The sequence below is a fragment of the Triticum aestivum genome, chromosome 6B (genome assembly GCF_018294505.1).
Source record: "Triticum aestivum cultivar Chinese Spring chromosome 6B, IWGSC CS RefSeq v2.1, whole genome shotgun sequence".
In the NCBI taxonomy this organism is placed as follows: Eukaryota; Viridiplantae; Streptophyta; class Magnoliopsida; order Poales; family Poaceae; genus Triticum; species Triticum aestivum.
Window position 1 is genome coordinate 7,742,943 of NC_057810.1, and position 25,718 is coordinate 7,768,660.

The 25,718-nt window shown below is 43.7% G+C and overlaps 2 protein-coding genes across 4 annotated transcripts in view; both read left to right on the top strand.

The window, feature by feature from the left end:
• The first annotated feature begins 554 nt into the window (after nucleotides 1-554).
• LOC123135383 (ruBisCO large subunit-binding protein subunit beta, chloroplastic) overlaps nucleotides 555-25,718 on the top strand; it is a 29,967-nt gene continuing 4,803 nt past the window's right edge. Inside the window, exons 1-15 of one of the 3 annotated variants that reach the window (XM_044554433.1) lie at nucleotides 555-748; nucleotides 1,442-1,669; nucleotides 1,753-1,878; nucleotides 1,959-2,096; nucleotides 2,198-2,293; nucleotides 2,858-3,100; nucleotides 3,206-3,440; nucleotides 3,524-3,693; nucleotides 3,888-3,965; nucleotides 4,096-4,167; nucleotides 4,330-4,434; nucleotides 4,551-4,643; nucleotides 4,727-4,819; nucleotides 5,157-5,280; nucleotides 5,363-5,780. In XM_044554433.1, the coding sequence (XP_044410368.1) occupies nucleotides 1,460-1,669; nucleotides 1,753-1,878; nucleotides 1,959-2,096; nucleotides 2,198-2,293; nucleotides 2,858-3,100; nucleotides 3,206-3,440; nucleotides 3,524-3,693; nucleotides 3,888-3,965; nucleotides 4,096-4,167; nucleotides 4,330-4,434; nucleotides 4,551-4,643; nucleotides 4,727-4,819; nucleotides 5,157-5,280; nucleotides 5,363-5,376 (1,797 nt within the window). In that variant the 5' untranslated portion in view covers nucleotides 555-748; nucleotides 1,442-1,459 and the 3' untranslated portion in view covers nucleotides 5,377-5,780. Of the gene's footprint in view, nucleotides 749-1,441; nucleotides 1,670-1,752; nucleotides 1,879-1,958; nucleotides 2,097-2,197; nucleotides 2,294-2,857; nucleotides 3,101-3,205; nucleotides 3,441-3,523; nucleotides 3,694-3,887; nucleotides 3,966-4,095; nucleotides 4,168-4,329; nucleotides 4,435-4,550; nucleotides 4,644-4,726; nucleotides 4,820-5,156; nucleotides 5,281-5,362; nucleotides 5,781-25,718 lie in introns of those variants that run through there. The other 2 variants (XM_044554434.1, XM_044554435.1) reach the window with 2 other exon arrangements.
• Nucleotides 19,109-21,591, top strand: LOC123133014 (60 kDa jasmonate-induced protein). The gene is made up of 2 exons (XM_044552557.1): nucleotides 19,109-19,339; nucleotides 20,933-21,591. Exons 1-2 carry the CDS (start codon nucleotides 19,109-19,111, stop codon nucleotides 21,515-21,517), a joined length of 816 nt encoding a protein of 271 aa, XP_044408492.1. The 3' UTR covers nucleotides 21,518-21,591.

Genomic DNA, 25,718 nt, shown 5'->3' on the forward strand with positions numbered 1-25,718 from the left:
ACTAGAAGGGATGTGTTGTGTTGCGTCCGTCGCCGTGTGGGTTCGTGTCATTGGGGGAGAGATAAACGGGAGGACGGTATTCTCGCACACCGGCATCAAAGACGTTTTGACTGGTTCCGTCAGAAAAAATAAAAAAATAAAGGGCGTTTCACGAACAATTTGATTCTGCTTCCGCGGGTTGAGAAGGAGGAGCCGTCGCGAGGGGTCTGGTACATGGGAGAGATCAACTGTTGGCTGCAGATCCGAGTCACACGTGGTTAGGTCAGTCAGACAGATGTGGCACCATGCTGACGTGGATGGTGCACGTGCTAAGGGAATTGCTGGTACTGGTAGTGAGGATCAACTTTTTAAGAATGTGCCCGCAAAAACATGACTCGCTAAGAATGCATTATAACGAAGTGATTACTTACTTGAGTTTGTAATAAAAACTTTTGCATTTTTCCACGAGTCGCGATCGAGCACATATTCTTTGCCCACCTACCACGCAAAGCGAGGCGAGGGAAAAGAAGGTTCGAGACGCTCTCCCGGCCGAGCGGGCCCCACCTGTCAGCAGCATTCAACCCACCTGCCGTTGGTTCCTCCGCCGCTTCCTTTATTTTTAAGCCCCAAGAAGAAGAAGAGTCAGAGAGATCGGAAAAGAAAAAGGTAAACCACCGCTAAACCCTAGCCGTCGGCGAGATCGGTCGGCCGACGCACCCAGTCCAGCCCGCCGGCCAGTCAGCGCCCTCCTCTTCCTCAACCCACTCAGGTATCGACGGGTCGACCCCCTCTCCCCCCATGTCTCTGATGCTCGTGCCGAGGCCCTCTGTGAGTAATTTCGGACCTGCTCGATCGGCCGGAGTTGACGGCGGCAGGTCGCGCGCGGATCGGATCCTGTTGCGGAGTGGTAGTACTAGTATTCAGTTCTTGTTAGGGATCCCCCCTGCTGCCTGTTCGCTGCCGCCTCTTCTTGTTGGGTGTCTGTATGTTCCAATCACTAATCAGAGCAGCGCAGGGCAGGGGATTTTTCGCCGTTCCTAGTCGATTAATATCTTGGGGTCCGCATCGCCGTATCCGTGCGTGTTCTTCTGATTATTAGGCTGCCGAGGGCACCAGCTCGATCAGGGCTTAATTAGTCAGACAGGAACCCGGCACCACTGTCGGATCACTCGGCTATAGTACGGTACAGTACAGTCAAATCAGGGGCTTAATCAGCTGCAGGCCCGCACACATGTCGGACCAGCAGATCACACCGCCGTACAGTACAGTCGATGCTAGGCCACACGGCCAGTGGAAACCCAGGCATCTGCTCGGCTTGTCCGAATTGCTCTGCTTGTTCTGCACAAAACAGAGCTTCTCTCGCCTCTGCTTAGCTGCCCAGTTTGACTTATGCACCATGTATGTATTCTCTTGTTGTCTGCTGTTGAATTCATGCTGATACAACTGTTTGAATTTCGTGCAGATAGAGCGTTAAGGCAGTATGGCTTCACCGTTCGGGGGCGCCTCCACCTGTGGCCTCAAGGCAGCCGCTCCTTCCGGATTTACGGCCAGGAAGCAGCTCTCCCTCGTTTCGCCCCTGTTGGTCTCGCTGCCCCAGAGGGCCAGGCCGGGGAGAAGGTGCAGTTTCCGAGTGAACGCTGCAAAGGAGCTGTATTTCAACAAGGATGGGTCGGCTATCAAGAAGCTGCAAGTGAGTCAAATCGCCGTGCCATCGTTCATAGGCCGCTGCGTCCTTTCAGTTTGTGAGGCTTACCTGCTTACTTCATTCTTTCCTGTGGAGTCAATAAGCTTGCTGATCTGGTTGGAGTTACTCTTGGCCCAAAAGGACGGAATGTCGTCCTTGAGAGCAAATACGGGTCGCCTAGAATTGTCAATGATGGCGTTACGGTGGCAAAAGAGGTACTGCTCTGTCAGGAGATTTAGCATATCATTTCTTACCCTGTGGACTGAACTTTTCTTATGATTGGCTTCTGGATCAGGTTGAGCTGGAGGACCCTGTTGAAAATATTGGAGCTAAATTGGTCAGGCAAGCTGCTGCTAAGACCAATGATTTGGCAGGTGATGGAACAACCACTTCTGTCATCCTTGCTCAAGGGATGATTGCCGAGGGTGTTAAGGTACCGCAATATGAAACCATGGGTCTTGCTACAGTTTATAGCATAAGTGCTCTCATTCAGTTCTGAACATAATGTTCAGTTTGTTTAATTACTATCTGCAGATTGTAGCTGCCGGTGCTAATCCAGTACAGATTGCCCGTGGTATTGAGAAAACAACCAAAGCACTGGTCGGTGAGCTCCGAAAGATGTCCAAGGAGGTGAGATATCGCTAATCTGTTGTTCCGCTCTGGAAATAAAATAATTCTAAATTCAGTATTATGTCTCCTCTGACCTATGCTGTTCTGCAATCATAATTATTAAACCAATCTTCTAATGTAATATTAGCATGCATATGATTCTTGTGACTTTGGCTCACTATGTTACATATAAACAGGATGGCTTATTTACCTTTAAGGACTATAAATGAGACATGTTCTTTTACGCAGCTGCTTTCATAATTTAGAATAAATGTGAATTTAGCTTGTCTGTATATATATATATATATATATATGGACATATACTGCCAATGACCATGCCGCATCAGCACATCTATTTTCCTTTTTTTCCCTTCGAAATACACATGCTCTGTTATGTTTTTCCATTTCTATATTTTCCCCGGATTTCTTCTGAAAGTTATGTGGTTTGTGATTGACCATCTCTCTTTTCCAGCTGATATTTTAAATGCCTGATAATTATGTAATAACTAGTTATTTTCAGGATCACTAATCCCCATTTGGATCTATGGAAAACTCAAACTTATCGAATTACGCTCAATGTTGCAGGTTGAAGATAGCGAACTTGCTGATGTTGCTGCAGTAAGCGCTGGAAATAACTACGAAATTGGCAACATGATAGCTGATGCTATGAGCAAAGTTGGGCGACAGGGGGTGGTTACACTTGAAGAAGGCAAGAGTGCTGAAAACAACCTCTATGTGGTTGAAGGCATGCAATTCGACCGCGGCTATATTTCTCCCTACTTTGTAACTGACAGTGAAAAAATGTCAGTGGAGTATGAGAATTGCAAGGTCTGATTCTCTATAGCTTTTTGCCAACTTGTCTACTTAAATTTCAGCAATCAACATCTCCATGAGTCCTCTGCTATTGAGCTGATTTTTTTTTCCATTACCCAGCTGCTTCTTGTGGACAAGAAAATTAACAATGCCCGAGATCTCATCACTCTTCTGGAGGACGCTATTAAGGGTGGGCATCCAATTCTAATAATCGCAGAGGATATTGAGCAGGAAGCTCTTGCAACTCTTGTGGTCAATAGGCTTAGAGGTGCACTGAAGATTGCTGCTATTAAAGCCCCTGGTTTTGGAGAGCGCAAGAGTCAATACCTGGATGATATCGCTACTCTGACAGGAGGTAAATTTGATCTTCCATGCAAGTGCTATATGATGTGTCCTGTTGTGATATTGGTTCACTTATAAAGGTCATTATTCGTCCAGGCACTGTCATCAGAGAAGAAATTGGACTGTCCCTGGACAAAGCAGACAAAGAAGTTCTTGGAAATGCCGCCAAGGTTGTAATTACTAAGGATTCCACAACAATTGTTGGAGATGGTACTACACAGGAGGAAGTAACCAAAAGGGTTACACAAATCAGGAACCAAATTGAGGTCTCTATAGTTTAAATTTAAAATTCTCTTTCCAGTTTTCCATATCCTATTTAAAATTCTCTCTTTTCTGTCTCTTTTTGCTGCCTATTTTCCTGTGTACATAGCTTCAACAGTTTGTCTTGTGCATGCCACTTTAAGGGTGGATGAAGATGCCTTAACTAATGTTTTGTCCAACCTGTATCTTTGACTTTCAGGCTTCTGAACAGGAATATGAAAAGGAAAAGCTAAACGAGAGGATAGCTAAGCTATCCGGTGGTGTTGCTGTCATTCAGGTACTTTTGTTGTTTCACGTTAAGCTGCCAACTGACACAATAGGCCGCAATTGCAGAAAAGCACCTCGTAGTGCACTAGTCTGCATTAGCATGATATAACAGCTATAAATTGATGCATCTTGATTTGTAGGTTGGAGCACAGACTGAAACTGAGCTAAAAGAAAAGAAATTGAGGGTTGAAGATGCACTGAATGCAACAAAGGTAATGGTCTTTCCTGGTGCAAATCTGATTGATTTTTGCGACTTGTGTATATCTCATCCAGAGAGCCTTCTGGTGCAGTGTACTATTGTGTTGATTTTAATTCTATGCCAAACTTTGTATGTAATCATTGCTTCTTAATTTACTGTATTCTTTTGTGGACAGGCGGCTGTCGAGGAAGGTATTGTTGTCGGTGGTGGTTGTACTCTTTTAAGGCTTGCATCTAAAGTTGATGCCATTAAAGAAACCCTTGAGAATGATGAACAGAAGGTATGGAAAAGGCAAATGAGATGCTCTTTCTTGAAGTCTCGTCATTTGAATGGTTTTTTGGTTCAAGGTGCTGTTTTCCTCCATCAAAATGAACTAATTGTCTGTGCCTTTTCAAGGTCGGCGCTGAAATTGTTAGGAAATCCTTGAGTTATCCACTTAAACTGATTGCGAAGAACGCTGGTGTTAATGGCAGCGTGGTTCCCAAAAAGGTTTGGATTCAGATTTCTTCTCTTATATGAACCTGATACTCAGCAACTTGTGCGTTTCTAATTTGGAGCCTGCCTTCGTCCAGGTCCTTGTGAATGACAACTTCAGGTACGGTTACAATGCCGCTACAGGGAATTATGAGGATTTGATGGCTGCTGGTATTATTGATCCCACCAAGGTAATCAGCACATTGTGTTGACATCTTTTTGTTTTGTCTCCGAACATTTTTTTCTCAAACTAGATCTTTCTTTGTAAAAATTGTGTTATTCAAGTAAGCGAAAAGTATTTCAAAACCCCCCAGGTCTATTATATTTTGCTGGGAATTGACTAGGTGGAGTGTTCTTTATGTACGCTGTCAGCCTTAATGTGCAATTATACTGAAATATTAAGCATGATCACCCATATATAGACTCAAGGAATGAGGCAGGGGTTCTGTCCCTGGAATATTTGTCACCACCCTCCTTTCTCTTCACAAGCAGTGGGCCCATAAGCTAACCTGATTTCTCACAAAACAGGTTGTGAGGTGTTGCTTGGAGCATGCCGCATCGGTGGCGAAAACTTTCATCACCTCGGACGCCGTCGTGGTCGACATCAAGGAATCTGAGAAGGCGCCTGCCGCAAACCCAATGGCCGGTTCAGGTATGCAGTGACTTGTTTAGAAAATATGTGCTCGTCGCCGATATAGTATTTGTCATCTAACTTGTTTTGATGCTGTCTGCAGGTTATGGGTTCTAAACCCTTGGGCAGCATGCTGCGTCGGAGGTTATACTTTGAGCAAAGAAGCGTGGGTGCTATTGTGTCGCGGGTCGAAGCCGGAAACTAAATTTTTGTTGCTATTGTCGCAAACCAAAAGTTGGAGCGTGAGTGTTCTTTAAAATTTTATTACACTAGCAATCTAGTCTTGAAAGAAAGTGAGCACTACTTTTTTTTGCGAGAAAGTGAACACTGTATTTGTAGGCATAGGTAATTTATTAGTGATGTTCCCACTCAATTCATTTGTTGCTTAGTCTTGTGGTAATGCTGGCTGTTGTTCCACATATATGGAACGATGATTGGGACTGCTCTTGTTTGGTCGCCAACATGTAACACTGCAACTTCGGTGGGCCGGTTGGGCTTGTCTGATGTGCGAGGCTTGCTTTGCTGCGTCGGGTGGTGGTTCTCTCAGCCGATCAAATACGATAGGCCCAGTTCTGGCAAGGCCGGGTCGGCTCGCCACTAGTAATACTGAAAAAAATCATGTCAACTTCGAGATCACTAGAAGGCCCAATAGAGTCGCTTGACTCATTCCGCTCTTTTTCCTGCTAGCGCTTGAACCAAAAAAAACATCAGCTGCTTGCTAAAAAATCAGACATCATTCAAAAAATAAATTAAAAACAAAACCATGAATAAATAAGTATGTTCACAAAATTAAAGATGTTCATGATGTTTTTTAAAAATGCTAATGAATTTTAAAAAAGTTAACATATTTAAAAAATGTTTTTGATCTTTTGTTACAAATTGTCCAAAACAAGTTAACTTGCACATATGCATAGGTAGCTGCTGTCGTAATGTGCGCACGTCACCAAGTTTGAGTGCACTTAATTAGAAGTTGTTTTATATGGTGGAGTTTGATTAGAGACTTCATTTCTTTACACCTCATGTTCCCTACCATGTTTTGAGTTCACAAGGGCACTATAGGGAAAAGAGCAAGAAGAGCCTACCTGGTCAACAGAAGTTGCTTTCAGTGTAGAGCGTCTTGACACCTCCAGGGTGTTCCATACCATAGCCAAAATATGCCTTTGAGGGTTTACTTAGTCCACAAAGGTGTGCAACTACTTTCCGAGTTCTGAAGGTGGGTTCCCTAGCAAACACCAAAGAAGCTATGACGAGAAGTGCAGTATATTCAAAAAAATATAAAAGTAAAGAGAAAGTCCACTGAAAAGTTCAAGAAGTGCAAGTAATCCTTCGACAAAACAAGAGGAAAGTTACCAAAATTTCTGAAGTCCAAGTCTCCAAGATGCAAGTCCTTATCGCGCTAGGGGAATCACTGGAAAGAAGGAGGAGGGTAGTTGTGTTCCACCCCTCAACATGGGCATGAAAAATTGCCAAGCCATTCTCCTATTGAAACAGATGAAATCATGGCAGCCAAAGTGCAGGCCCATTGAACGGAAACCTCCACCTCCGAAGGGAACGCCAGATCCGGTGAAAGTGAAGCGCATTGTGGATGCCCTTAAGCGACCTCCACTGCCTCCGCCGGAATCCAACTATAACCACTGTATTGCAAAGACATATGATGAAGCGCGATGGTCAGGAAGTACTTTCAGTGATGCAATATTAGCAGAACAAAGAAGTGGGAAAACAAGTCCCTAGCTCGGCGAACAGGTGAAGCAATCGTGCCCCCCCCCAGCTCAAGGTGTCTAGCAATATCATCGCTAATCATCCGGGGCTAGTGCCCGGTACCAATTTTGGTGATTACCTGAGCGATGATGTACAATTTGAAACGTTAGAGGTAGTATAGATCTTCATATACGAGCACGGGAAGCCTCTCATCAAACCTGGTCATCCTCCTCTAACAACGATGATGCAAAAATTGCATGAATGGTACATGGATACCTACAGGAAGAGTGGGGCCGAGAGTATGTTGCTGAGGATTAAAGAGGAGCACGACCTCATTGGAGTTGAGGTGATGCCTATTGAATTTGTGGAGTTATTTCAGTTATTTAATCAAGAAGCCCTCGACAAACAACTCATGACTTGCTACTGTCTATAATTATTACTTCTCTAATTAAGTCTCTATAGCTCAGCTCGTTCATTGCATGTATATATAATTATCCGCACTATATTATGCAGACTGAAGATCATCAAATGCAAAAAAGGGACAAATCTATGACCTTGGGTTCATTATCCCAAATACCGTAAATGAATGATCGGTTAAAACAGAGTCAAAGATACTGAGGAAAACTTGCCACAATCGTTCCTTCGACATCAAAATAAAGGGAAAATACTCTTTCCTTACAACTTCAAGTGAGCCTTACTGTCTTGTGCATATTTGGTTTCGCTTACTCGAGGTTAACTAATTAATGTAATTGATGAGTTATGCGTGCGCAGATTCCACTTTATTCTGCTAGAGATTAAGTTTGACAGGGGAGTAGTAACTGTCTTAGACTTGACATGTAAAGATCCCCATGACTATGCGGACATGGCTGCAATGCTCCAGAAGTAAGTTCAAACATTATCGCACTATATCGGCAACTTTTGTTCATTTCCTGATATCAAGTAATCATTTTCTTTGCCTGGCAGGGTTTGGAAAAAGTTCACTGGAATGGTTCCGGGTCTGCAGAAGGAGCTGCGATTTACACACCCCAAAGTAAGTAGTACTAGCTAGTTCCGCGCATCTCTCATTGATTCTAGTTTCATCAATACCATTTATCATGCTTGATTATCAGTTTGATTAAACTCTATTTCTCGTAAAGTGCTTGTGGCAGGAATGCGGGAATAATTTATGTGGATACTATGTTTGCGAGTTCATCCGCCACTCGACCTCTGAGCGGGGCTACTCTGAGAAACAATATGAAGTACGTAAATCATATTCACAATATTATTGTATTACCATCAATTGTGTTGTGTTTCATTCATATATATTTATTGACCCCCTTCTTTAAATTAGATGTGGGAGATGCGGGATGAACTCCTACTACATGATCGCATACGAGCAATTCAAGAGGAATTGGCGGGATTCTTTATTGACCACGTCATACATAAAGACGGAGAATGCCATGTGGAAATTGAAGCTGATTTTCGGTAGATGATGTCAGGGATCGTAAGAGATGTTATATTGTATAAATGTAGTAGCGTCAAATAGAAATACGAAAACTTGTTGTTCAACCAATCTCGGAGAAAGAGAGGTCACTTCTCTCTGTATATGTTCATGACGATTTTATGTAATTAATGGTTCCTTCACTTGCTTACTAGCGTCGAGTTCTCTCTATATGTAGTAGCTAATGTCGACCAAGCACGGAGAAAGAGAGGTCATTTCTCTCTATATGTAGTAGCTATAGCTAACACAATATGAAACCCCTAATTAAACAATCCAAAACCCCCCAATAAACTCCCCCTTTCAAAAAAAAAAACCCCAGCGTCTGGCAGCTGCTGACGCGTGGCTACCCTTTAGTCCCGGTTGGTAACACGTGGGCGCCCCACAACGGCCACGTGGACCTCCTTTGGTCCCGGTTCGTAAGCCAACTGGGACTAAAGGTTTTGGGCATTAGTCCCGTCTGTTTTGTCCCGGTTCCAGAACCGGGATTAAAGGCCCTCTGGAACTGGTAGTAATGCCCTATTTTCTGCTAATGTATGCACTATGAAGGTAGTATCATACACTAGTATCATGTGCATGATACTAGTATATGGTACTCCCCATTATGAGTAGCCTTAGGCTGGCCATAGTGGGGGTAACATAAGCGGTATCATGCACTTGGGACTCGTAAACATGCTAATATGACAGACAATTAAAGAAGAGAGACAGGGTTAGTAACATAGATAGATATCGTATCATAATTAATGTATGCTACTATGTGTCATGCATGGCAATAAATGAGACTACATATGATACTAATCTATGATACTCTGCACTATAGGTGTTATCATACACTAGTATATAACACTCCCCACTATGACATTAGTTAGTTTGTCTGTAAAGAAAGTGAACACTGTAAGCAATTTATTAATGTTTGGACCAAATTTGTTACTTAGTCTTGCGGTAATGCTGGCTCAGTACTGAAGGAACGAAGATTGGGACTACTCTTATTGGTGGCCAACACAGGGAAGTGGAATTTCTACACCTGAGCTCATATGCTCCAGGTGTGAACAGTAAAATAAATAAAATATAAAATATTTCAAAAAATTCTGATTTCTTTTTTGACATACTTTAAAAAATATTTGTTGTGCATGTAAAATTTGATCAGGAAATGACATTGGTGGAAGGCATGGCAAAAAAAAAAGATACTCTAAAAATGTTACATTCAAACGCATTTTGTAACTCTGATTTTGTTTCTTTTTTACCACGACTTCCACCAATGTAATTTGATGATGAAATTCTGTATGCACAACAAACATTTCTTAAATTATGGCACAAAAATTTCAGAACTATTTGAATTTTTTCTACTTTATTTATTTTACTGTTCAGAGTATCCTTGTTCATAATGCGTTCCTTCACCAAATTGTGATTAATATGTGGTTGGCAGATCAGCGCTGCAAAATAAAAGCTACTAGTCGGCAAGTGGCCCACATGGTGGAATCGTGACCCTCGGGAAGAACAATTCAATGATTTGGATGTCCCATGCGCTGCACAGCTCCACCACTTGAACTAGAAAATTAAAAGTTTCTTCGGTCACTGCTCCAAATATAAACGCCAAACCGCAAACAGAAAATATGCAGTATATGTCATCTTGACCGAGTAGCGCGCGCCAATGTCCAATCAAGCCCAGTCGTAAATGTAATTAAAAAGTACAGATGGATACATTTACAATACTTATATAGATCTTAATTAATATCGACTTGACTTAGGGGTGGAGCTCATACATACGGCAAAATAAGGTTCAATTATTTCCTCATTAATTTCCTTGACGTCACGTCGTATACATACGGCAAATGCGGCTAAAGTATACGGCAAGTTGCTCCTTCGCTCGTGGGTCCCAACTATTGAATTCATGCTTCAGTCAACTCATCCAACTATTTTAGTCCTTAGACATGGGATCGACGTAGGCAGCAGAATCGTTTTCATAAAACTGCGTTGGCGTGGTCTTGAACTCAAGACCTCTTAGCTCTGATACTATATTGAGTTCATGCTTCAGCCAACTCATCCAAAAGTCCGAATTGATGGAGGGAGGCGGACAATATATTTCAACACTCCCCCTCACGTCTAGACTATTTTAGTCCTTAGACATGGTATCGACGTAGCATAATCGTTTTCATAAAACTGCGTTGGCATTGTCTTGAACTCAAGACCTCTTAGCTCTGATATCATATTGAATTCATGCTTCAGCAAACTCATCCAAAAGTCCGAATTGATGGAGGGAGGCGGGCAATATATTTCAATACCAAGCGCTCACGTAATGTTTTCTTGGTATTACGACTTAGCAAAATCAGATCCACGCTTCTCTTTATCAGCGACGATTATTATTCTGATGCCACTAGTAAAAAACAGGGCCTTAGCACAATGACTTTTCAATTGTCTATTACAACAATGTTTGCCCGGCTTCTTTGACAATAAGTCGTATATATGCTAATATTCTGTAAGCATTCTTTACCAACTCTTTGACGGAGTCCAGCAGATCAAGTTCCTTATAGGTCTTTAGTCGTCTTATTCTTGCCAACTCTGGTTGGTGATCAGTGAAATGTATATTCTGCAAATTGCATGGCTTTCCTTCGGTCGACAGTATATATATACTTGAGCATTTGAAGGTCGTGGAGCGCAGTACGCCTAGAAAGCCATTTAGCCTGTCGTCAAACTTAACCGTCTTACATATCCAACCGCAGAAAGAGAAAGGCACAAGCTGAGATGGAGCAGGACCCTTCATTCACCATCCAGTTCGGTTCTCTACCCCCAACTTTACTCCACATAGCGTCTGTAGCCGCGCCTGCTGCGCCAGTGACAGGTGCACTTTTCCCATGGCTATTATTTCCATATTACAAATTTCTTTTTTTAGTGAAACAGCCGGTGGTTATTCTTTAGCTGCAAGAATTATCTCCATTCCATTTTATCTGGTTCATAATTCACCCCATCACAATCTCTTGAGATTTGATGAGGTCAACGGATCTCGATTAGCTATAAAAGTGTAATCTACAAAAAATATATTTGAAGAATACAATTCGTTACTGATGTATTTTACTCATACATTTCATGTAAATCTGCAACAGGAGTATTTACACCGTCAACAAATGCTATAAAAATTTAAAGACTAACTTTTACCAATTGTTCATCCAAATATATAAAATTATATGAAAAAACATATTAATTATTACTTAATAATCTATAACAATACTTTAGAGGCAATTCCAGTGGTATCACTTGCTTTACACCATATAACTAAGAAAAAACTACTCTCGCCGATCTATATCATTTGTCTTTGATTTAGTAGTATCACTTTGTACTAAATCAACTACACTTAATATGGACTGGAGGGTGTAATTTCATCAATTTACCAAAATTGGACAAAGATTCCAATGTGAGATTAAAAGCCATCAAGTTAAATTTTGATAACAATTAGACAAATCATATACATATATTTGTAACAGGAATATTTCACCTGAATGTTCTGCTTTATATTAATTGAATGGTATCAGTTTCCTATCATGTAACACACGTGCCTGTCAAAACAAATCTAGAAGTTGTTCTGCATCTACAATTTTGGATGGGGATGGATGGTATATGCTATCTCTCAAACCATGTTGTCCTAAAATTGAAGGTAGTATTCTTGTGTCTGCGTTCTAAACATATTTAAGGTAGTATAAGTATATATGTCATAAATGAGTACAAACACACGCCCCTTAAATGCATACATATAGTAGTTCTTATGTCCGTTTTGATAGTAATTAATCACAACATGTATCGATTGTTCATGAAGTTCCGCATGGCCTGTACAGGGTGGATGGGAGAGGCTGAAATAGCGAATGTGGATTTTAACCTGGATGGTGATTATGTTGCATTCATTAACGAACTGTGTGAGAAGCTAGCCAACAACCCAGAGCAAGCCGCGAAACTCGACGCAGATCCTTTGACTTGGCACAGGGAGCATCCTTTGCTCCCCAAGCAACAACGACCTATTCAGCCACCAAGGTGGCTGCATATTAATCTTACAGTGGAGAGTAGCAACATAACTTTAAAGGTCCGTGATGATACAGTGTACCTCATTGGTTTTATGAACAAGAGTGGACGCTGGTACGAGTTTGGTTTCGAGTGCCTAGAGAGGGTGAGTGGGCATATGATCGATGGTGCCTCGTTTTTGCAGTGCGGGGTAGGGTACAGGGACTTAGTATTAGACTATAACCCTATAGGTGAAGAGCAGCTTGCCAGCGCAATTGAAAATGTAGAAGATAAAAAAGAAGCTAAGAAAATTATAGAGCAGATTGTAAAAGGAGCTGCGAGTGGTGGCTCAGACCATAAGAAACTGAGGAAAATATTGGGGGAGCTAGAACTCGGCATGGAATTAGCTAAAGCCGCTGTCCGTAGGCTGTCGATCTACGATGGTCTGGGACAGTTCCCACTTGAAAAAGACATCAGGGAGTACTTGGCGTGCCTCATTGTGATGGTATGTGAGTCCGCACGTATGTTTCCATACCGTCGCACGGTCCACAACGGTTGGGGGCTGTGGTCCGATCGAATTGTAGATGGGGAGGTAGACTTCATATGGAACTGGGGGAGAATGTCAGGCATGCTGTTAGACTGCTGGAGGAAATCCAACAGCCAATTGAGGAAAATCGGGATCAATGATAGAGAAGCCGCACTCGCTGTCGTTCACCTGCTGCGTAACTCAGCGCCAGCTCCTCCACGCGGTGCCGGCAGCCAAGGCCAACAGTCGCAAACGCCAGCTGCGGGCTCTAGCAAACAAGAGCCGCAAACAGAGCAGTCGTGGTTTGAGAAGCCTAGCCAACCCAAGGCGCAGGCGCAGCAACAGCAAGCGACGTCCATGGACGGTCAGCGAGGCAAAACGCTGGCGGAGGTGTTCCGCGTGAGTGCTAACATCCATCTCGTCAGTAGCATCACCGTCTCTGACGGGAAACGGAGACAGATCATCTACAGGAAAAACCAAGGGCATGGATCTGGTGCCTCCAGTTCCGTGGACGACTCACAATCGGAACTCAATGTATGGATATATATAACTAGCTACTTGTGTCAGCTTAGTAGCTAGAATTGATTAACCTAATGTTTGATCTACTCCTATATATATTTACCTGCCGCTGGCATGATACACATGATGCAGGCTTTGGTGCTCACTGGACCATACAAAGCTATCTCGGCGGATGGAAGCTTCGTCCTTCAAGTTGATACCAGTACCAGTGCAACTGCGACAGCTGATCCATCCAGGGACCAATCTAGGAATGTTGGTGCGGCCATGTTCTGGGATGGCTATGCTGAATACACACGGTGTAACCAGGTCTTGACGCACAACTTCACCAGGGCCCCCCACCACAACATAGAGGTCACCTATGCGGTGCTGACTAATGCCGTGGAGGCCCAAGTCAAGGTTATCCTGTTCAGCAACAAGATCCCCGGTTCGACAACGGCAAACCCTGCCCGGGTCTATGGTAAAATCACCACACGCCTCGAGGGCATGGATGCTGAGAGTGTGCTCTTTAGCCGCGAACGGGAGGAGAAAGTGGAGGTCCATCATGATGCAGTAGCCACTCTTCCACTGGCTCGGTCTATAGTTGCAGTTCCATTCGATTCTAAGATGATGGTAACGTTGGAATTGCATGCTACAGTATTTGGCGTGGGGGATATACCCATTCAACAAGCTTCAGAGATCCACATTAAAGACGATTACTTTGCGATGGGAACGTCTTCCAACTATGCCACCGTACAAGTGTGGGTCGACCATTCTCCACTCCTTGCCGGCAGTGCAGAAAGTCAGTTTGTCGACCATTCTCCACCCCTTACCGGCAGTACAGAAAGGCAGTTTGAGCATTAACGCTACTTATACTAGATGATGCCCCGCGCGTTGCTGCGGAAATTTCTCGTGGATTTTCAAAGTAACATCAACATCTCAAAGAAGAAAATAATTTCAGTCAATAGTTGATAGATTTCTCGTACATACAATGACTAAAATTTATTGCTGGGATGTATTGGAGGATAAAGCCTGCTATTTGTAGCATGATTGCATGAACCATATGCCGTATGATAGCATGTACCATATTCTTACTCAATATATTTGATGTTGTTTATAGGTGGGCCTTCTTGAGTTACTACAACCTGAATATATGGTATCCCATTCTTTTCATACTCCACGATAGATCCCATAGATGATAATGGATGGTAACCAGACAGTTGGTTAGCGACGTGTTGAGGCTTGGACACATGTTTGAAAGTTATAAACGTCGGGTCTTTTGTGCCCTTCATCTTTGCAATTGCATCCTTGTATTTCTTCTGAGCTTCTCTTCTTGAAACGGCGGTAGAACATGGCAGATTATTTTTTCCATAATTAGGTGGCGTTCTTGAGAAGATGGAGCACGTTGTTAGTCAGAAAAAGCAGTGGAATGAAAATATATAGCAAACTAATTTCAGTAGGAGTACCTGTTGCTTCGGTCGTCCATTTGTACTTCCTATTCTATCATTAGCTTAGTACCTAAGAAGTTTTAATACACCAGACAAATAAAATTAAGGAGACTGATTCCATTGAATAATTATTTTCTTTTCCCATGCTAGCGAACATGGCATCAGGTACCTAACACATCTTTCTGCTTTAATACTGCTATTGTCACATTTCATTGTTACACTGATAAAGTTGAGTGTATATGTCTGTGAAAGGTAAAAAAAGATCTATGAGCCATGCGAGTTAAGCCTAGTTACCCCCCTGCAAAATCTATGGTTGTATCTCTTTTCCCTGCTTTATACATCTTTAAAAAAATTTATCAATTCACTTATCTAACATTTTCAGTAAACTATATACCACATGGATAATTCATATTGTTAGAGACAAAGCTTGAATCAAGGAGACATGTAGACCTGTCAAGTGTGTATTGTTTCCAAGATGTATATACAGTCTTTCTGGCTAGTAGAACATTCACATGTCTATTTCTTGTATGTAGTTATATCTGATGGTATGTCAATAGGAATATCAATTCCTTTTTGTCTTCCAAATTCCTCTTTGTCTCCCAAATTATGGTTCACAAAGTTCCTAATGTTCGCCCGACATGAAAACAAACTGCTAGTCTACAGCTTGAATGAGCCGCATCTTTAATTTGTTCTCAGCTGTGTAACTTGGCTCAACAAAGAGATTACTGATCTCTCTCTCTCTATATAGCACTTGAATTGCATGTGAGACAAATATTATATATAATAGCAAAACTTTAAATCCATAGATATAGGAGGAAACCAATGACAACTTATCATAGAAACAATGAAACATACAGGGAAAATCAACTGACATGGTGGTATATCAAAAAAAATGGAAAAATTATGAGTAAAATTTTGTTCTGTTTCAGACTTTCAGTACAACAGCCAGATCGCATCAACCTTTGCATTGACCAAGACATGAAAATTTAAGAGCGTCCCATGAACTTTGCATCAGCCAAGACATGGAATTTCAAGATACGAATAGCACAACCAAAGCAAGAAAATTACATGATGCAGTTCTAGAATTTAGAACCAGACCTCTAGCAAGCGGGGCGGAATCAGCGGACGCCTCGAGGAGAAGACTGTGATGAGAACCCGGGCAGGCGAGTGACGGGAAGGGATCAACTCCAGTGCTTAAAAGGGAGAGCCACTAGGTCGATTACCCTTCATGAGGAGGGAGTCATAAATCCAGCAGTTTCTTCTTTTTCACATGAATCCATCCGTTTCCGTCGATTGAGTGGTGCGAGGCCGTTTCATGTGCGTCATAAAAGTGGCTGTGGGAAGACGAACGAATTTGATGGAGTTAATGTCGTGTTGGGTGCGGCGGGCTGGCCGGGAGCAACGACCATCGTGGCGGTTGTGCTGGGGGGCATCAGCTATGGTGGCGGAATCCACAGAGGTGGCTACTGGATCACACATCTCTGGATAGGTGGCTCATCGGGGACGGCCGACGATGACGGCGGAAGGGTTAGCACTGACGGCTGGCTAGGGGCAAGCATGGGTGATGGTGGCTGCTGGTAGAGTACAAGGGACGGCAGCGTCTGGCCAGGCAAGGGTGGATCGTGGCACAGACCTGCCGGAAGGGCTCCTGGCGGCGGCTGCCCGGGAGTGTGGATGGTCGTGGCACGATCTTTTCTTGAGACTGGGAACAATGGACTTTACCTATGGGCTTCAAATGGGCTTTGTAATGTCCAAACAATTTTGGTGAGGAGGACGTGTGCAGCCCAACCAAAACGAATCGAGTCCAGAGGGGATATGCAGCGAGCGAGCGGGACAACGCGAAAGAACGAATCGGTATTTTCCACTCAGCGGTGGCAACTCGCAGTAATTTTGCCAACTTTTGATCGGACGGACGTGGACTGCTGTGCTATACTACATCAACGGCTGTAACAATTCAGATGACGTGGCTTCATGAGGAGGCAGGAAAATCAGCTAGTGGGGTGCTCCTATTTAGATATAGAAGATTCGTCAAGATTAGTGCAGCAGCTGGCCCACTCAGATATATTATTGTGTATATTTGAGTGTCTAGCCCATCACCAACATGCATGTCAGGGAATAAGTACCAGTAGTACTTTTTTCACGCATGCATGCAGCATCTCTTCTCTCTCTTCATCCCCAACAAATTCATGCACTTTTATTTCATCTTAGACAATTTAAATCAACTCACATCTTTTCAAATATAAGTTCGTTTGTGAAATAATTTATATTTTTGAATTGTTAGCGCCAAGATCTTTTGAACTAGACCAATCTTGGATACATCAGACAATTGGTTTTCATCTTCAATAATCCCTTCCCATTGTTAGGGAATCTGCAACGCTGACCCTCCAGACCGAGCGGTCTGAACGTGTTTTGCCATCAAGTGCGGGCCTGTATCGTTTTAGCGATAGGTCTGGACGTGCTTTTTCCCGCAAACCGAAAACAAACTTTGGGGGGAGGAGGGTTTGCGGACGTCCGGACCATCTCCATGCCCGCTTCTGACTGCATTGGCCCACCCAAAAACCATCCCTCGCCCGCGCCCTTCCCTCCGGAAGATAGCTGCCCGCATTCATGCCGCTCTATAGCAGCCGCTCCGCATTGACGCCAGCCCAGAGAGGACATGACCTCTCGCCGGCGCCGACATTCAAGTGGCTCACTTGCCAAGGGTGCTACCCGCGCCACGTCCCCAGTGTTCATGCCTGTTCAATGCCGTATAGATGTTTACTGGATGGGACGGGATGGATATCTACCATGCACATTCGATTCTCATTGCTTCTCTACCGACATCAAATAGGCTCGTCGGCCAAGAAACCAACTCCGGTGCCCGTGCATTCACACACTAGGACGCTTGGCCTCATCGACATCCACTATTTAAAGGTGGACACACCCGGCTCACAGCACACCACAACCGAAACGCTCCAGGCCTTCCTCTCGTGCACCACATCCGCCATGACCGCGAGCGGGAATGCTCTGTGGGATTGCCTCTCGACGGAGAAGAAGCACGAGGTAGCATCGCTTACGGCCACCTTGTAGAGCCGCCATGCTAGGCAGATAGAGACTGGCATGCCGGCCAGCTAGCTCTTCGGAGGTCTCCGACAGCGACCCCACGATGGAGACATTCTCCGACGACGACTCCATGCTAGTGCATGCGGGCTTGACAATGGAGTAGGAACAAGCGTACTTCAATGCCGCCATGGCCAAGGAGCAGTCGGTGCCCGCACCTATGTTGGGCAGGCTTAGGAGGAACAACGCTATAACCTGTTCATACCCGAGCAGCACCGGCTGACGGAGGGCCAGATCTACGGCGAGCGCACGAGCAAGGAGATCGTGGTCGCTACAAACCCCAACTTTGTCACCGAGCAGCAGGCGCTCTACGAGGCTGCCTGCACTCAAGCCGCCGTTCACAACGTACAAGCGGCACCGCACACGAAGGTTGGGCAGGTAATCACAGAAGAGAACGCCGGTAGCTGCGTGTCCTACGCACCACCGAACACTGTTTGGCCGCGCCGGTAGGAGGACGATCGTGCTGGTCCCTCCACCTCCATCATGGACCTCACATCCACTGGCGACGGACAGGTCGAAGACTCCGATGAGGATGAGTAGGGCATGGGAGGCGGCGGGGGCATGAGTACCAAATGGGCCGGTCCTTCTGCCTTGTTCTACTCTTCCTCGCCAGCAACCGCCAAATGAAGGAGGCGTTCGCCGGAAGGGAACAACAAGAGGTTGCAATGAAACATTCAAACGCCATAACTCCCATCTTCCATCTTATTGGCTGGCTGGTTGCTTAAAGAGGTTGCAAAGAAACATTCAAACGCAATAACTCCCATCTTCAATTAATTGGACGCGGGCAACAGTGACAAGAACAAATTAATTAAGGATGGCGAACGCACGACACAGCTTGGGCGGTGGCGGACCAAGCAAAGTTTGGGGTTACCATTTGACATTATCATATCATATCGAACTTTGGCTCTACAAGGACTTAGATAACATAGATGCAGACTTTGACATAATGTATATTTCAAAGCTTTCAAGTGTACGCTAGCAGGTTCAACTTGGCCAACAGAATAATATTTCGAGAGTAGTATATGAATTATTGACCCTTACTCCCCGGGTTGTAATTCAGAAGCTAGCATCATTCTTCACACCTCCATTCTTTGGCTATTTGCGCTCAACCATGAATACATGGGGGAACAAGTGCTGATAGCAAGACCTGAGAGGAGGTGCACGGACTGGTCCGACGACGAGGCCTACGGGGAGCGTCTGTTGGAGGTGTTGTCCGTGCATGTTGACGGCGGACGGTATCCCAGCGGCACAGTGACCGTCTACGACGGTAAGCGCGGCCAGAAGATCTACAGCCGTAGGGAAGACCAGCCCAAACCAGCACCATCAACTTCTTCTCCTCGCCACCATCAGGTTCGCGTTTTCATGTCATCATTCATGCCTAAGATCGATCCCTTATTTTAGATGTAAACCACTTCTTCTTCTGTCCAAGCGTCATTGTCCTATGATACAATCGACTTGCTTTACTTTGGAGTGACCAATAATACAAAACGAACTACCTGATGATTTGCCAAAACTCTGCTTGCACTTTGATAGCATATATATGCTTCATGTTTGGTTAAACTACCCTGTTTCTTCCTTCTCCCATCTCCTTGGGACACCACTACAAGGAGAAGTGACTCGATCGCTTCCCCACCAGCTGGCTCCCTTCATCATTGTTTTGTGTCCCTCTAGCCTCTAAACATTAATCAGGCAACAGGTCAATCTTTTTAAACTCTTTACTTCTAACCCAAAATAAATTAACTCCAAATCAAACTATTTCAAATACGGAAAATGATAACAAAATTTGTAAGCTCGATAGCGGCACATAGGTGTAATTTTTACAACAAAGTTTTAAACAGAAACTGACGAGCTGGGACATGTTCAAATTCAACACAAATTCATAACTATAAATATAAGATGGACAGCTGTAATCGTGAATTTTGACACAATTCCATCCTCTAAGCAGGCTGCAGATCTCAGCTTGCAGAGTAGGCTCAAGACACAAATCACACACCTTCCACACAAACAAATGTAGGGAAAAAACTTCATGTAGTTTTCTAACCCTCGCCGATCCAAGAACTTCTTCATCCTGGGAGCACCTTCTCTTTTTTTTTTGCGGGAACTGGGAGCACCTTCTCTACTGCCGTCAGCCGTTATGCTACCACCAGCGAATTTCTACGATATAAAAAACATCTACAGGATGGCATAGAAGTTTAGATCAATGATAATGCCTACCCATTGGAGTAAGAATAAATAAATATACGATTAATTTTTGTTTTTATCAGAAGAATATATGGTTTGTAAATAATTTAACAAAAATATAGTAGAGAAGGATTTTGAAAAATTATTCTGCGTAAATTCTGACCAAGATGTAGAAACAACGTTCAGCAGTTAAAATACATTAATGTGGTATATCGTCGGTATCATAAATGTTCACTTTTCCTATGAACTTGGTTAGAATATAAAAAGCTTGAGTTGAGGAAAATATTATATGCATCATAACTTTACAAGGAGAAAGAGACTAATTTGGGACCTCTGCTCTGAGTTGTCACTTTGTTTGCCTTGCCAAAAGCCGGCTCTGCCCCCCCAAAAAAATAAGTTTCTGTTGATGGAGCTGATTACTGGATGTGCCGAAGTAACCCGACACTTCAAATTAACTAAACACTAGATGCATTCTACTCATTTTCTTTCTATACTTTGTTTCATGGAGCTGTTTAGACTGCTGCTGCGGCTGGTGTATTGCTTGCTTTGCCATGTTTTGATTTATATAAAAATTCGGGCTCATGCCTATTATCTAAAAAAATATACTAATTTCAAATAGAACATCCAACTTTTTTCAAAGAGCTTTTCTGAGTTGGTTAACTGATTTGCTGACATATTTTCAAATTTGACACGATTGCGTGACTGTAAACAGAATGGGCTACCAAACCGTTAATTCTGACACAACTCAACCACTGTAAACAGAATGAGATCCTGCTCACCGGCCCATTTCGGGCCATCGTGGCCAATGGGTGCATTGGGTTTGTGCTCAATCTCCATGATGGAAGCCAGGACCAGAAGAAAGCAAACCAGAGCCAGATACTCGTGGACTTGTATGACCCGACGACAAAGTATGACGAGCTCATCTCAACTAAACTGGACACTGGCTACGGCCCGGCAGAGGTCAGATATGCAGTGCTCAGCAACGCCATCGAATGTGACGTTGAGGTGAAACTTGTCCTTGGAGATGATTCGGCTCCTGCATATGCCCACGGGACGATCACGGCTTGCAGTGAGCTGCTGAAACAAGACATCGTGCTCTTCGATGGCGAGATCATGGATGCGACCTCGCCGGAGCTGATCCTTCCACTGGCTAGATCAGTCCTAGCAGCGCCACTGAAGTGGTCCCTAAAGATTGAGGTGGTTCTGAGAGGGTCCTCTGGTGAAGAGCTTGCGAGAGATCATGTCATGTTCTATCCTGTCCTTGACGACGAGCATGTATCGCATGCTGTTGCCAACAGTGGTATATTTGAAGTAAAGATGACATGGTCAGATGATCAAGATTACTAACTAATGTTATCAGGTAGTAGCACCTCTGTCTCTGTTTGTGCCTTCAATTCCTTTGTTGGGAATTACTGCATTCTGTAACCTCCGATAATTATAATCTAATTAAGCTAGTAGAGCTAGCTAGCCTTGAAAGAAAGTGAACACCGTACTCTAGGTAGGCAGTTTATTAATGTTTGCTCCAAATTAATTTGGTGGTTTTTTTTTCGAAAAACATCTTATCTATTCATTTTCAATCACGACAGTACAGCGAGAATCAGAAATAATAAAAATTACGACTAGATCAATAGACCATGACTGCAAGCACTAAAGCGAGGCCAAGGCGTGCCGCCATCATCGTCCATCCCTTACCGCAGTCGGGCAAACCTAATTGTAGTAGACAATCGGAAAGTTGTCGTGCTAAGGCACCATAAGATCAAAGCACCAGAACAACAACAACTGCCGATGAAGAGTAGCGTAGATCTAAAGTATCCAACCTGAAGACACAAGAACGTAGACGAACGACGACTAGATCCGAGCAGATCCATCAAAAACAGATCCACTGGAGACATATCTCCACAAGCACACCGACGATGCTAGGCACACCACTGGGACAGCGCCTAGGCGGGGAGAGCATTATTTTGTTTTCATGGAGCCGCCGTCATCTCGCTTTCTTGAGCAGGACCTAAACCATAACAAAACTCAAAGGAACTTCTAAAAACGGAGCTTTCCCTCCGGCAAGGGCCAAGATCCACCGCGCCTCATAACCTTAAGGCCACGGAAGACTGGTGGCCGACATCGCAAATTGTTTGGACAGATTGTGCTTCGTTACTTATCTGATATGCTGATGGCCTGCTTTGGCTAGGCGCCGGCCCGCCGACCGCCTAGCATCCAACTGTGTTCGTTGGATACGTCCCCCTGCGCTTGCTGGCCATGGACCCGTCTTCGCTCGTCGCCCCCGGCTGCCCACATTCGTCGCCCCACCCGCGGCGCTCGTCGCCCCGTGCCCGCGCACGTCGGCCATGTGCGCTCACCGCTTTGCCCGCTCGCACGAGCCAGCAATCCCCCGAGCTGACCAGTGGTAGCAACTCTGCTGGTGTTTTGTGGCTGACCTACGCTGAAGCTGATTCCAGCATAAAAACATGCCGGTTGTAGCTTTTTTTCTTGCCATTAATGCAGCTCCGCCCTACGGATGATTGACTGGTTACAGCAAATAGAAATGCCGATTGTCTGTCATAGCAAACGGAGACAACGGTTGCATCAGAAAAGTCGTCGCCATCATCGCTGGTTGTAGCTCCCCGTTGCAGGTACTAGCCTTCGCGTCTAAAAATGAACGCAAAGTTTCTTTATAGCTCGTCCTACACGGTGTCCCTTATTTGTGCCGTTGGTCATCGCCACGGAGATGTGTGCTAGTGCCAGCATTAGCAGCAGTATTCATGTGGCCACACAGTGATTAGTGTGAAAAGGCAGAGGAACAGTAGCGAGAAGAGAGGTCGCAGCATGCAGAGATAAAGCTGACAGGTCTGCGCATGGCTGTAGGTCTAGGCTGTTCACAGTGCGTTTGAAGTGACAACACATAGAGAGTGCATGCTCACATGCTGCACATGCATGCAGATTTTTATTTTAACATGCTAGCAGATTATGCACGAAACATCAAATCTTCTTATAATATATGGTACCGAGTGGGAGCTCGAGTCAGATTTTTTGAGAGAAAAAAAGAAAACGTGAGAAGAGAGGAACGCTCCATGCATGTGAGACAAACTAGGCGCGAAGGGAGACAGATGTGCATGCAGTAGACTAGCCTCTGCAGACTTACATAAATTACTGTTCACCTAGGGGATCAGCCCATTTATTTTATACAACGTCTGGCCTGGGTGGGGCGATCTCCTGTCCCTCATGTGTTAATTACTTGCAATGACTGCTCACATAGCACATATCTCTATGTAGAGTATTACAGAATGAACAGATAAGATAGTAGGTTCCGTGAAGCTCCAGCTACAAAAAACTGCACTCGTGAATGAATGGACATAGCAAGAGTCGTTGCTAGAAGTAGCAAAAACCTACTACGGTTGCAGCAAAAAATTAGCCGCCGTTGCCATGGGTCGCAGCTCAGCTCTGATGGATGTAGCAAAATGTGATGCCGGTTGTAGCAAAAGGAGACGCTAGTTGCAGCAAAACCGCGACGCCGGCTGTGTGCTGTAGCAAAAGGTGACACCGGTTGTAGCAAAATGCGACACCGGTTGTAGCAAAATGCAATACCGGTTGAAGCATGTAGCAAAACCTGCGGCATTAGTTTTTTGCTAGGAGCAGTGCCGCCCCCATACTCGCCGCGCTTGGTGGCCATGACGCTGCCCGTGCTCGTCACCCTGGGCGCCCGCGCTCGTCACCCCGGCCACCCGCGCTCGCCGGCCATCACCTCACGTCAAAAAAGCTGATGCGGAGTCGCACATGCCAGCACCTCGCGCGAGCAAGCAACCAACCGAAATATTCGGCTGGCATGTAGGCGAGAAGGGTTTTCATTTGCTACAATTGATATTTATCACTCATTGTGAGCCTTAAGGGTTCGATCACCCACTAGCTTAGATGGATGAGCCTGTCCAATAGGAATTAAAGCGAAGCCACCGAGCGAGCCGCTACGACGTGTTTAAGGAATCTTCTAGAAGTTTCTTGAACGATTTTGAAAAGAAGGTTCCTAATTTATTTCCTGGCTTTTCCTTATCTTTTTTTTTGTTCTTCATGTGTTCTATTTCTAATTTTCCTGTTCTTCTTTTCTAGAAGTGCAGAAATCCTAAAATATGCTGAATTTTTTTAAAAATTGTTCGGAATTACAAACAATTTTCACCTTTTCAAATTTTTTTTTTGCAAAATGAGTTCATGTTTTCACAAATTATTCATATTTTTCAACCAAATTCTTGGCTTTTTTAAAAATTTGTTCACAATAATAAAAATAGGAAATGATAAAATAGTTCACAAATTTTCAAATGTGAGAATTTTTTTATTTTCAAAAAATTATAAAATCAGCAAATATTTTCCAAATCTACAAACAATTTTCAAATCCATCAACAATTTTTAAATTCACGTATTTTTATCCATGGATAGTTTTTGAATTGATGAACATTTTTATCATTCCACAAACATATTTTCAAACCGTTAACAATATTTAAATTAGTGATATTTTTTCAAATTCATGAACATTTTTTAAAACACAAACATTTTCAAATTCATGTAACTTTCTTTATTCCAAGGAATTTTTTCGAAAATACCACAAAAATATCCACATTGTTTTAGTTGTCATTATGTTATAAGAAAAAACAGAAGAAAACACCTACGCTACGTTGTTGGAGCCAGCGATCGAAGGTATTGGGCTGGCCCACGCGGCATGAGGAATTACTCCCTTAATGCTTGCAGCGAGTGTGCTATAGAAGCTCCCTACAATTGCAGGAGCAACTAATAAGCGGGCACCCTTTCGAGGGAAAACCTAGCGGGTTCTCGCAGGAGCTGCTCCATCCACCGTCACGTGTCGTGCGTTGCGTGCACCCTCTGAATTTTTCTATTATGCACACGTTTCTTTTGGCTTTTTTCGAGTTTTTTTGGGGTGTTATGTGTTTTCCCTGATTTTTCGAGGTTTTTGAGATTTTTTTTTTGTTTTCTGAGAAGCACACCCTGTGAGAAGCACATCTATGTTTCACGATGAAGCACAACTGTGCTTTACTGTGTACCACGGCTGTGCTTTTCGAAAGTGGCCGAGTTTTGTTTTTCTGGTTTTTGATTTATGGTTTTTCTGGTTTTGATTTTTTTATTTCTAGATTTTCTTTGGGTTTTTAGTTTTTCCGGATAACATTGTAGAAACTTCTTAACAGGATATCTAATTGTCCGTTTGCCTTTTCAAGGTTGGCACTGAAATTGTTAGGAAATCCTAAAGTTATCCACTTAAACTGATTGCGAAAAACGCTGGTGTTAAGGGCAGCTTGGTTACTAAGAAGGTTTGGATTCAGATTTTTCTCTTATGTGAACCTGATACTCAGCAACTTCTTCTTTTCTAATTTGGAGGCTGCCTGCGCCCAGGTCCATGTGAATGACAACTTGACATTGAATTATGAGGATTTGGCTCCTGTTATTATTGATCCCACCAAGGTACGAGCAAACTGTGGTGACATCTATGTCTTGTCTCAGAATTTTTTCTCAAACTAAATCTTTCTTTTTAACAATTGTGTTATGCAAGTGAACG